The following is a 13,559-nucleotide window of genomic DNA, read 5'->3' as shown; positions in this document are numbered from 1 at the left end:
AAAAAAACAAACATGGGCAGGAAGGGAGAGAATAATGAAGGAGACAGAAAACAGTGGATGAGGAGGGGAAAAGGGGAGGGGAAAGGGGAACCTTGATGAAAGAATGAAAGGGTAAGGGAAGAGAGGGGACAATGAAGGGGGGTGAGAGAGAGAGCAATGGATGGAGAGGGGAGGTGAAAAGGAGATGAATAAAGCAATGGATGAGAAGGGAGAAAAGGGCAATTGATTGAGGAGGGGGAGAGGGATAGCAATGAAATCAAGAGCAAATTGGTGGAGGGAAGAGAGTAATTGTGGAGAAAGCAAATACAATGAGTAGGAAGAGCCAGGGGGAGAAACTGGGGGAAAGAGGAAAAAGAGTAATGGATAGGATAGGGAAGGGGAAATAGAGAGCGGAACAGCAATGAAAGAGCAGAGAGGGCAGAGGGTACTAAAGGGAATAGAAAGAAAGGAGGGGAAGAAGGATGAAAAGTTAGAGACACGAAAAGAGGAGAGGGCAAAGGGAGAGAGCAACGGAGAGTAAGGCATGGTGTGGGGCAACAGACAAGCACTTATATAAAGAGGGGAAGCCAAGGCTAGAGGAGGGAGGAATCTGGTTTGCCCAGGTAGGAAAACAGGAAGGAGGGAGCACAGCGCAACCCATGTGAGGGGAGGAGGAGGAGGAGGAAACAGGCCCCCTGCTACCATGGAAACTTGGCAGGAGGGTGCGATGGAAGGGGCTAGGGAAGGGTACAAAGAAGGAATGAGGAGCAAGGGGATGGAGGGATACAAAGGATTACTCAGTACACTGGTATCTAGTATCTGGTCAGACACTCTATCCTTAGTTTCCCTTTATTTATCTACTATCAATTCCTGGCTTTCCCATAATCGATTAAAACTAAACCCGGCAAAAACTGAACTTATACACTTAACTTCCATTTCCAATTCTTCATTAGGTCCACCATCACATCTGACAATCAATAATGTCACTATTCCCATAACACGTTCTGCTGTAAGCCTCGGTGTAAACATAAACTCAGACCTTTCTTTAAAACAACACATATCCTCACTTACAAAAAAATCGTTTTTCAAACTACGTCTGTTAAAACACCTTCGTCCTCTACTCTTCTACCGAGACTATAGAACCATCCTTCAATCTTTAATCTTCTCCGGTCTAGACTATTGTAATGCTCTTTTCTTAGGAATGTCAGACTCTTCATTATACCCACTTCAACTGATCCAAAATGCTGCAGCCCGGATACTAACCAGAACTTCTCTACGCCACCATATCACCCCTATTTTACAATCGTTACATTGGTTACCCATAAAGTTCAGAATAAAATACAAAATCCTCTCCATTATTCATAGCTTAATTCATAATCATAATCATACATCCACCTGGCTCTGCTCACTATTACGCATATACAAACCAACACGACATCTAAGATCACTTAACCAAAATTTACTAGATATCCCTTCTCCTAAACAAGCCAGATTAGACCTCACCAGAAAGAGAGCCTTTTCAATAACCGGTCCAATACTCTGGAATTCTTTACCAAACCATCTCCGCTCAATATCCAATCCTTCTCATTTCAAAAAATCTCTCAAAACCTATCTTTTTCAACTTGCATTCGTTCACCAATATCTAACCAATTCGTTCACCAATATCTAACCTACACTCATAAACTCAATTACACCCACCACAACCTCCATCTATGCTATTTATAAGTACAACATACCTATTCACCTCAAGAAAAAACTTCCAACTCATACGTCTCCAATTAACATACCCCCTTTTTCCCTTTATTACCACACAATTTCTACATTGTACTTTTTCCCTACCCCCCCCCCCCCCCCCCGTTCCCTTTTCCCCAAAAACAATAAGCCCATGGCACCAAACTTTTATTTTTAAAGTCTTAAATGCTAGCGCCCTGTCTAGCCATTGTCTATTTTATGTAAAGTTTAAAAAATTCTATTTTATTTTGATTATTTTAATTCTGTGAACCGTTTTTGACAAAATCTATTTTTTAAAAAATGGTATACAAATGCTTTTTAAATAAATAAATAAAATAAATAGTGTTTTTAGTGCTGTTCAAGTAAGTTCGATTCAAGTTTTACTATTCTATATTTGAAGCAATAAGGAGGAGAGAGGGAGGCAAGATGGCAGCTTTCCTCTAGCTTTAGGGAGGGTAATTTTATAACTGTCCATGTGGCAGTAAAGTCTGTGTGTACCTTTTTACTTGCAGACTTTACCCCAAATTTTCAAAACAAACTTAATGCACATAAGTTCCCTTTGAAAATTCACATTTAAGTGACCTGAAGTGTGCACAAACTCACCCACCGAAAGTTATGCATGCTTTATCGACAATATAACTTGTGTGGGTAAACGTATTCGCACACTTATTCAAGTCCGAAAGTATGCGTGTAAGTACCAACTCTACCCCAGCTCTCTCCTCTGATAGCTTCCCAGCATGCTTAAAAGTATGCATGAAATCGGGTTACGCACATACTTTTATGCACACTGAGTCCCAGGCTATTATAACAGCCAGGTTTTATGTGTAGAAATGGCTTTTAATATCAACCCCCAAATGCCTTGCTACTATGTGCTACATTAACTTGCTCCCTGTATTTCTAATTTGCCTCTGTTTTGCCCCCTTAACTATTTCTGGCTAGACTCAACCTTAGAGATCGCCATTTTTTAATCTCATCTAATAATTAAAAATACTCATCAAGTCAAATACATAAAGCATTTTTTCCCCATTAGACATACAATAAGAAAACCTTTTAGTATATATCTGGCCCATTGTTTGGAACACATTTTGTAAAGGCCATTCAATAAAATGCATATTTTGCTGAAAACAAAACACTCTTTTTACATGACTCACACTGTTCCAAATACAAACACGTTAGTCTTTACCAAAGTGACCTCTTGTTGGAACACTGAATAATCCAGGTTTGCTTCTACCTCATAGCAGTAGCACAACAAAGCTAGTGTTGACAGATAACAGTGTATATAGTTGTATAATAAATAAAAGCATGGGTTTATATTTAGAGTTAACTGTATGAGGTGTCTCTGCTCTTGAGAATTTTCAACAGACTGTGAATAATATTCTTTCTCTTTCATTAGATAGACATGGATGGACTGCAAGTGATTATTGTACACATACTACATGTTCCTTAAGCATTTAGTTTGCAACAGCAAGTATTTCAGGTGCCAGCATACTTCTAGCTAAGTGACTGTGCCACCTTTGATGTTCCAGGGATGAACTCTTTGACTTTTTACCCTCAAATCATCATCAAGGTTTACAATTGCTTGTTAAACCTGTAAAATCGGGACTTAACTTGGAGGGTGGGGAGGGGACGTAGTAAGAAGTAGGAGGTGTTCAGTTTGAAGCAGGGCCAAACTTGATAGGGCAGATTGGAACCTTACCTGATAGACAGGTAAGGTTTTAATCTCTATCAGCTTACCCATCCCTAACATTGAACATACTGTAAATCATTATAATAACATATGCACAGGAGTCAAAGCATCATTTACTGCATTTAAAATAAGAAATCGTTTTCTCTTTTTCTCTCATTTTTCAGAACCAGATTTTCTGAAAACTCATTTATTTCAAGAACAGGAAAAAGTATATCTGTAATACATGGGAAGATGATGAAGAGTCATTAGCAGGAAGATGAGGGATTCGAGAATGAAATGACTTAAGGACTAATATTGAATAATTGCCAGAGAGGATGATTTGGGTAGCCTTGATAAGGTGTTGGCATCCTCTAAAGTGGCATCAGGGTTCCATCCATGTAGGCAGAAGACGAAATATGGGGAAAAGGGGGCATGGGGAAGGATAAGGGATATATTGAATTTCCATTTATTTCCATTTCAAATTATTATTTGGAAATCAATTGCAATAATGAAAGACATTTTTTGCTTCTTATTAAATATATTTTACTATTTTGCGCCTTAAAACTCATCTTTGATAAATGTAAGAATAGTTCCTTCCTAGAAATACAAACTTCATGGCATACAGTATGTTTGGTAAATAAGTAGAAAACTGTAACAGTCATGAAAATTCAGGAACTCCGGAAACCCGGAGATCAGTGGATCCCAGGTGCAGTCTGCAATTGCAACCTTCTTTCTGTCATTAGTTAAAATATATCATATGCTGTGGTAGCGTGCCTCCAGAAGAGTCAATATTATAATCACTTAATGGAAATTATCTAACAAATATCTTGTGAATTCAATACAAATTTATGAACACAAACACCAAGAGAAATAGTAGGCTTGGTTGGGTGGAGCTGTTGCTATGTAGTTAGATGGACTTTAACGCAGAAAAATGATCACCTAGTTTCAGTAAGTTCTAATATTTAATATAATAAAAATGACAGGAGGTGGGTGGCATCTTATAGGCTAATCAATTTGTTGTAGCATGAGCTTTCGAGGTGAAAGTCCACTTCTTCAGAGGTAATGGACCTCTGAGCTGTATCATTCACTTTTGTTTTCTTTGTTTAAGAGACAGTGATTTATTTTTACAGAGCTCATGCAGACCTTTCTGAGGGTGTATCACTGGAGTAAAGACACGGTACAGCACTAGGTTTATTTAGTACACACTGCAGTGCTGGGAGCACTATTTTAACACTAGATAAATGCACTTTCCTGCAATACAACAATGAGCATGTGCATTATTCGAGATGCATCCCTGAAATGAGCCAGTCAGATAGCGCCGACCTGCTGGGAGCAAAGTTAGCTGGGTAAAGAAATTTTCCTGGAGATGGCAAAATGAGTAGAATATTACCAAACTTTGCTGAGTCAGTTGTGTGAGGGCAGCTTCAAGCTTTGCCAAATCATTTTTTTTTTTCAAATTAAGGGACACCTTTCAAAGTCTGGGAAAACAAGCTCATCCCCAGATCCCAGAAGCACTAAATCTACAGTGCTGTTTTGAGAATGCCTCCAACTGTCTTCCCTTCAAACATTTTAGGCAGCTTTAGAAACCCTGTACACCCATTTTCTCTCTTCTGCATACATTAAGAGGGCAGTTTTGAGAAGCCCACCTAGCTGCAAAGTACTCAGCTACTTTTACTGTTCATACTTTTGCATTTCATATAAAAAGAGAAACTATGGGGCTGATGTAATAAGCTGCGTTCAGCGAAGCGCACGGTTTAATCCTCAGTCCTGCGCACAATTTTTGCACGCAAACTTTACTCCCAATACAGCAAGAAGTTTTGCACACAACGTGTATACAGGTTAGTGCCGCCCCCCCCCCCCCCCCCAATGTAAATTTCATGATAATGAAGGCATTAGCTATTACCCCCCAATGCAGAGAGGTGCGCAGAATTTCATGATCTTTTACGATGGAAATTGTACTCCTGGTCAGTGGTGAAGTGCAGTTTCTAGCACTAGTGTTAGTCCATTGGGAGTTTGTGGCATACAAAAGGTTATTTGTTCGCATAAATCTTCCCTTCCTCGCCCAATATTTTTTTTAAATGTCCCCACATTTACCCGCCTGATATGGGGATGGCCGACTGACCGGGGTGCTACCAGGCTTGGAAGCTGCTGGTCCTGGCCTTTGCCTGGCTGTGTGGGTGAGAGCTGCAGTTGGGTCTCTCCCGTCAGGGGGGTGCTGAGGAGGCTGCCACCTCCACCACCACTAGCACAGCAGAGGGAGCAAGAGGAAGGACAAACAACTTCCAGTGTGTTGGGGAGGGGGGGGGGGGTGTTTCCCTCCCCCTCTCTCCTGCCGCATGATTTATGCATTCAAACAAGCAGAAATAAAATATTTTTATGAGCATAAAACATGATCTGAAAGACTCCCTCTTCCTCCTGCCGAAGCAAAAGGCCAAATGCCTGGGTTTGCCATCCTTTTTTTTTTTTTTTTAACTCCCCAGGCATTAACAAACCATTAGCTTACTGCATCGAGAGTTCATTTTTAATAGCAATTGAATTGCAGCACACAGTCTTAACGCCTGGCTTATTAATTCAGCCTTTATGTGGGCAGCATCCCGTTGAAAATGAGCTATCGCGCAGTATGCATGCTGAAAGCACCCCCGTACTTTGCATCTGCTCTATATGTGGGGGCGGTGGAGAGAGAAGATAGCTTGCATTGCATACTTCTGAAATGGAAAAGTACGCACGCTGCATAACGCCCCTGGCCTAAACATGCCCCGGGAGATGCCCCTATTTAATGCAGCTAAAAGAATATGCATTGCGAACCCTGTACACACTTCTTTAGCGGCTCTGAGGAGGGCAACTCGCAATCAGGCCAATTTACCCATTTCAGTTGCTGTTCACCCATGTCAATGGCTCTGAAAATGTTTCTCTTAGCCATGGGTTCTTGGCAAGTGCCACAAATGGGTCCTGGCTTCCAAGATATCCTCAGTGAATGTATATCAGATGCGCTGGCCTAGAAGTGATCCAAGAGCAGGTCTGAGCTGGATATTTTGGTTCCGCCGATAACCAGGCCTGCATGCAGCCCATAAGGACCTGGAGTTGAGAGCTCCTGCAGTACGCGCTTGCCCTGTCGCTTTATATTTAGTAGAGGGAAGACACAGAGCACACTCTCACAATTCTGGTGCTATTTAGCATTGGCAATACAATGTCCCTTTGTACTAGTTTTTTAAAACAATTGACCAAAAGCAAGGAGCCGTCCAGAAGTGCCCTGCTTAACCCAGCTTGTACCAGGCTTAACTGTTTGACTCCCTCCCACCCCTGGGGCTTGTTTTCTAATAAAGACTGCCTAAAGTACCATTGGCAGCGAGATAAATTAGTGCATTGGTAAAAGTCAAGAAAATACAATTCACCAATTCCCATAATGAGGACTATCCAATGTAACTGCTGTGGAGCCTTTATTCTGAGGGAAAGCATCTGGACACTTAGAGCTTGCCCAATTTGTGCACAACTCTCTTCCTTGAAAAAGGAGCTGTCTGAGATTAAAGATCAATTAGCTTCAATTAAAAGTAATACACCCACATTGCATTACTCAGAACATAATTCCCCAATATCACAAAAAAACCAGGAGTCAAGAAAAGGAGATTCATTAGGCTCAGGTAGGCCCCACAGTCACCCATTTTTGACAGATGGGCAGCCAACAGGTACACCCCCCCCCCCCCCACTCAAACAGGTCATTAAGTTCTTTAAAATCCAGGAATACAGTGGGCTCAGGTAGAATTAGACCTGTGATGAGGAGACACACAATGTACCAAATGCAAAAAGAACAACAAGCCATCTCTATATTAAAAACTGAAGAAGTTCTTCAGAAAAACATTGAAGTGTTACCAGAAATGAGAGAAAAAACACAATGCATGCAGTATTTCATGATCCATAACCAAAAGAAAAATCTAATTTAGATGAATAACTCTGTCAACAGTGGCACAACTAAAAAAAGAGAGAGTGAAGTGAATAGCAAATCTCAACTAATATCTTATAAGGAGTCCAGGAAAAGCAATAACCTTAAAGAGAGTACCTGGAAGGCTATGACCACAAATGCTCATAGTTTGGGAAATAAAATCCCAGATCTGCAGGCCCTAATGGCTGAGGCACAATTGGACATTGTTGCTATCACAGAGACATGGTTCACAGAATCTCATGATTGGGATACAACAATACCAGGCTATAACTTGTTAAGGAAGGACAGAGAGGATAGAAAAGGGGGAGGTGTGGCTCTTTATGTCAGAAACAACATCCAAGCATCTGAGCTACAAGGAAGTTGGGGTAAGGAAGAAGCTCTATGGCTCGACCTAAAAAAAGATGACGGAGCATCCATTTATATTGGAGTGGTTTACAGGCCTCCAAACCAAAAGGAAGAGCTGGACAGAGACCTGGTTGAAGACATCCATAAGATAGGTAAGAAGGGAGAAGTGGTGATCGTGGGTGACTTTAATATGCCAGATGTAGACTGGAAAATCCCATCTGCAGAAACTAAAAATAGTAGAGCGATAGTGGATGCCATGCAAGTATCTCTGTTCAAACAAATGGTGTTGGAACCCACCAGAGAAGGAGCTATACTCGACTTAGTGCTCACTAATGCAGATAATGTCTCAGATGTCCAGGTGGGTGCCCACCTCAGCAGCAGTGATCATCAAACGGTATGGTTTAATATCACTAAAAGAATAGGGAAAAGAACCACAAAGACCCGAGTTTTACAGTTCAGACTTTGAGGAAATGGGGAAGTACCTGGAGGAAGAACTTAAAGGATGGGAGAACGAGAGAGATGTGGATCAGCAGTGGACCAATCTAAAAGGAGCAATCACCAAGGCAACTGCTCTATACGTTAGAAATGTAAAGAAAAGCAAAAGAAAATTGAAACCTATCTGGTTCTCAAAGGAGGTGGCTGACAAAATTAAAGCTAAAAGAACAGCATTCAAGATATATAAAAGATCCCAAAGGGAGGAACACAAAGAAGAATATCTGATTCAACTGAGGGAGACAAAGAAATTAATCAAGTTGGCAAAAAGTCAAGCGGAAGAGAGGATTGCCAAGGAGATAAAAAATGGAGACAAAACATTTTTCAGATACATCAGCGAAAAGAGAAAGATCCAAAGTGGTATAGTGAAATTGAAAGGTGGTAATGATCAATGTGTGGAGGGAGACGAAGAAATGGCAGAAATATTAAACGAATACTTCAGCTCTGTGTTCACTAAAGAAGACCCTGGAGAAGGACCATCTCTACACAACAAAAAACTGGTGGGAAGTGGAATAGATGAAAATCCTTTTACAGTAGAAAATGTGTGGGAAGAGCTAAAGAACCTGAAAGTGGACAAAGCCATGGGGCCTGATGGGATTCATCCAAGCATATTGAGGGAGCTCAGAGATGTTCTGGCGGCTCCGCTGTGTGACCTGTTCAATAGATCCCTAGAAACAGGAGTGGTGCCGAGTGATTGGAGAAGAGCGGTGGTGGTCCCGCTTCACAAGAGTGGGAACAGGGAGGAGGCTGGCAACTACAGACCGGTCAGCCTCACTTCGGTGGTGGGAAAAGTAATGGAGTCACTGCTGAAAGAGAGAATAGTGAACTATCTACAGTCCGGAGAATTGATGGACCAGAGGCAACATGGATTCACCAGGGGAAGATCCTGTCAGACAAATCTGATTGACTTTTTGACCGGGGTAACCAAGGAATTGGATCGAGGAAGAGCGCTCGATATCATATACTTGGATTTCAGCAAAGCTTTTGACACGGTTCCGCACAGGAGACTGGTGAATAAAACGAGAAGCTTGGGAGTGAGTGCCGAGGTGGTGACCTGGATTGCAAATTCGTTGACGGACAGAAGACAATGTGTGATGGTAAATGGAACCTTCTCTGAAGAGAGAGCGGTTTTAAGTGGTGTACCGCAAGGATCGGTGTTGGGACCGGTCCTGTTCAATATCTTTGTGAGCGACATTGCGGACGGGATAGAAGGCAAGGTTTGTCTTTTCGCGGATGACACTAAGTTCTGCAACAGAGTGGACACGCCGGAAGGAGTGGAGAGAATGAGACGGGATCTAAGGAAACTGGAAGAGTGGTCGAAGATATGGCAGCTGAGATTCAATGCCAAGAAGTGCAAAGTCATGCATATGGGGAGTGGAAACCCGAATGAACTGTATTCGATGGGGGGGGAAAGGCTGATGTGCACGGAGCAGGAGAGGGACCTTGGGGTGATAGTGTCTAATGATATGAAGTCTGCGAAACAATGCGACAAGGCTATAGCAAAAGCCAGAAGAATGCTGGGCTGCATAGAGAGAGGAATATCGAGTAAGAAAAGGGAAGTGATTATTCCCTTGTACAGGTCCTTGGTGAGGCCGTACCTGGAGTACTGTGTTCAGTTCTGGAGACCGTATCTACAAAAAGACAAAGACAAGATGGAAGCGGTACAGAGAAGGGCGACCAGGAAGGTGGAGGATCTTCATCGGATGACGTACGAGGAGAGATTGAAGAATCTAAATATGTACACCCTGGAGGAAAGGAGGAGCAGAGGAGATATGATACAGACTTTCAGATACTTGAAAGGTTTTAATGATCCAAAGACAACGACAAACCTTTTCCGTAGGAAAAAAATCAGCAGAACCAGGGGTCACGATTTGAAGCTCCAGGGAGGAAGATTCAGAACCAATGTTAGGAAGTATTTCTTCACGGAGAGGGTGGTGGATGCCTGGAATGCCCTTCCGGAGGATGTGGTGAAGACCAGAACTGTGAAGGACTTCAAAGGGGCGTGGGATAAACACTGTGGATCCATAAGTCAAGAGGCCGCCAATGAAGAGTGGGTGACTCGCCAGAATGATGGCTACTGCCTGGAGACAATACCCTTATTCAATAAACGTACACATGCTTACTGTGACTCCAACATCGTTCTAGCTTCAACAGCAAGAGGAAATGTAGAATAAAGGATCTGCACTCACAAAGGGGGGAGTAGCTGGCTTGTTACGGCGGTTACTACCCCAAACCAAATAAGCCTGTTACTTCTATTTCTATGCATATACAGCATAGTTCTCTGCTTCAACGGCAGGGGAGAAGAAAAAACTGATACTTCACGCATATCCAGCATAGCTCCCTGCTTCAACGGCAGGGGAGAAGAAAAAAGGGTTCACACTCACAAAGCGGGGAGTAGCTGGCTTGTTACGGCGGTTACTACCCCAAACCAAATGTGCCTGATACTTCACTTTCGATGCATATCCAGCATGGCTCTCTGCTTCAACAGCATGGGAGAAGAATAAACTGATACCTCAAGCATATCCAGCATAGCTCCCTGCTTCAACGGCAGGGGAGAAGATAAACAACCAATAAGGGCTGTATAACATAGTCTGAGTAAAACAAATAAGCATGGGTGTAGCTTGCTTATTGCGGCGGTTACTACCCCTACTACCCCTAACTTATCAGCTAGATATTCACTTGGATGCAGCTCATCACTGCTTTCTACATTAATGGTGGGGGTGGAAAGGAAATAGAACCAAGAGCTAAGAGAAACAGATAAGTATGAGAGAAAAAAGTGTGTGAAGCTTGCTGGGCAGACTGGATGGGCCATTTGGTCTTCTTCTGCCGTCATTTCTATGTTTCTATGTTTAGTGCTAAATATTTGATATATCATCTCACGGGGATCTTAATATTCAAGCTGCTTAGAGTCTGAATATATTGTCTTAGTGCTTTTCCATAAGAAATGAATCTTAATAAATACCGGCAGTTTTGAGAACATTTGTCATAGTTTCCCAATGGCACGGGAACATTTGATTAAAAAAAAAATCACTGTAAATAGTCTCTGTGCCTTCTTTCCCTTTCTGCCTTTCTCTCTCCCTCTCTCTCCTTCTGTCTGTTTTGTCACCGACACGTTACCATTTTTCTCTGCCTGTCTGCCCTCCTGAATTACTGATTTACCTCCATCTAGTTCAAAGGGAAATGTAAATATCTCCTTCTTGTAAAGTTTTGAATATTGGTGATAACAAAAATGCATGCGAAGAAGGTAACTAAAGTATTCCTTCCACGCCATTAATAAAATCATAGGAAAAAAAGGGTTCTTATCCTCTAAAAGATTACTAAAAATGAAAACCTGTTGCAGTTGCCCACCTGCTAATTTATAATAGAAATTGCATGCGTGACCCGCACCAAAAATGAATTTGAAGGGGCTGAAATTAGAAAGTTATCACCCAGATCTGCACCGTGTCAGTAAGCCTAGCACAAGGCCCTGCATTTTCTTCCTCAGCACCACGCCCTGTTTCACAGAGCAATGCAAATTTTGTTATCTGGCCACTGTGATGCCTCTGATAGCAAACGCCAGCAGAGTGAGGAAGTTCTGGGGAGCAAAAGGGAGAAGTAGTCAGCACAAGTTGGCTGATAATGAATGCAAAGGAAAGGAAGGGATTTTCTGGCTTTTGGTAATAAAAAAAACACATAACAGTTCTTTAAAGCCACGTCCTCTACAGTAAAAACACAACAATGATACAAAAAACCCCCAGCATTTTGTTACGATGGCTTAGAGGGGAAAGGCTCCTCAGTTGTACTGCCCCAAATTAACAATAAAAGGGCACTAATACAGTGAGTCGCAGCTGATGAAGGGATCTGGGTGGTCTGGAAAGCTCATTTACTTCTACATCTTGGACCAGTTAAAGGTATCACAGTCTACAATGATTCCAGTGGTATGTATTACACACAGAACATGAAAGATTACAAATAAGTGTGGTATCTGCACTTCCTTGTAATATTCAATAATAATAATATTCCAATAATTGTTTCCCCCCCCCCTTTGGAAAAAATATGGTCATCTCCAAACTGCCTGATCACAAAATTGCTTTGGTGTGTAATGGGTTAAAATACCCTGCTTGCACCATGAAATCAAATAGAATTCATTAACTGTGGAAACCCCCCATCAAAATCATAAAGAAATCACTTTCTTGTCTCTTAAAAGATAGAAGAGGCATAATGAAGAGTTAGATTATGCATTAGGGAAAGATGGTAGTGGGGGAGGGATTCAGCTCTGAAAAAGTCATCTTTCTATTCTTTAAAAAGTACAGTTTGATTGCACGTGGGCTGATCTAATAAAAAGGAATTAATAAAACAAAGCCGAGGAATTCTTTGGACTTCTACTCGTGCCGCTCTAGTTATATTTAAAAAAAAAAAAACCCTCCATAAGCAGTGCTGTGGTGTGCATTAACAGGTACGAAAGAAAACAATGAACAAAAGCCAGGAACAGAATAACCACAGCAAGAAAATGATAGTCACTTGAATTCTACTTTATAAACAAACCTAAACTTTGACTGTTATAAGTTAATGTTGTACCTTAAATTTGTATTAGAAAGCAACAGGAAAGCAAGAAAAGTTTTTTAAATGGATTAAAGAATATTTCAAGAGGATTCTTTAAATTACTTGTGATATTCTGGTGCAGGAAGCAGATACCTCAGCAGATACTCATAGTTAAAACAGCCAGTATATAATAAAATCTTACCTAGGAGCAGAAAATAGATTTTGCATTTTAAGAAGCAAAATGTCTTGCTAAAGGACTCCATGAAGGCATCCTGTCCCATGTAAATATCACCTTGTGGTAAGCGCTAAGTCCGTGCTTGGGCCAGCAGCTGCCGGTTTATTTGCCAGGGAAATCAGCAAAGAGTTAACAGACCCTATCCTGTCTCTTGCCTAGAGTGATTTGAATATGTGTCTATTAAAGTACACAGGGAGGGGGAAACACCTGATGGATCAGCCTTCAGTATCTCCATTGCCTGCAACTCTGTCATCAGCTAGCTCAAAGCATATTTACTGCAAATATTGAGCCTAATAAATAAACGACTCGATAGAAGTTGATAAATTAGTAATGCTCTCTGCACCATATGTGCCTATTTACAACAGTGTCTCTGGAGATTAAACTGACACATTATGAGAATGAGTCCCTTAACTGCCTCTGTTAGTCTGCTCTCTGTCTTCCAACCCCTACCTGGCTGGTCAGCTGGCTGGTGACTTTTTATTGCACCCTGAGTTACGGACCAGAGAGAAGCAAATGCCAGACTCGGGACATGAATATATTTCTAAGACAACAGGATAGTGAGTGTCTTATGATGATGGACAGTAGTAATCTAATACTAAAAACCTGCATTAAAAAAACCACACTAACCAGATCTCCCTGCTAGCGCGGCTTCC

The 13,559-nt window shown here is 41.6% G+C and overlaps 1 protein-coding gene across 4 annotated transcripts in view; it reads right to left on the bottom strand.

The window, feature by feature from the left end:
• Positions 1-13,080, bottom strand: part of HEPACAM2 (HEPACAM family member 2) — a 217,815-nt gene extending 204,735 nt beyond the window's left edge. For 2 of the 4 annotated variants that reach the window (XM_029588890.1, XM_029588891.1), the window contains exon 1: positions 12,874-13,080. In XM_029588890.1, coding sequence (XP_029444750.1) covers positions 12,874-12,952 — 79 coding nt within the window. In that variant the 5' untranslated portion in view covers positions 12,953-13,080. The remainder of the gene's footprint in view (positions 1-12,873) is intronic. The other 2 variants (XM_029588892.1, XM_029588893.1) reach the window with 1 other exon arrangement.
• Between the last annotated feature and the right edge of the window lie 479 nt (positions 13,081-13,559).

The sequence above is a fragment of the Rhinatrema bivittatum genome, chromosome 2 (genome assembly GCF_901001135.1).
Source record: "Rhinatrema bivittatum chromosome 2, aRhiBiv1.1, whole genome shotgun sequence".
In the NCBI taxonomy this organism is placed as follows: Eukaryota; Metazoa; Chordata; class Amphibia; order Gymnophiona; family Rhinatrematidae; genus Rhinatrema; species Rhinatrema bivittatum.
The sequence above is the reverse complement of the archived record's forward strand: the minus strand, read 5'-3'. Positions and strand labels throughout refer to the sequence as shown.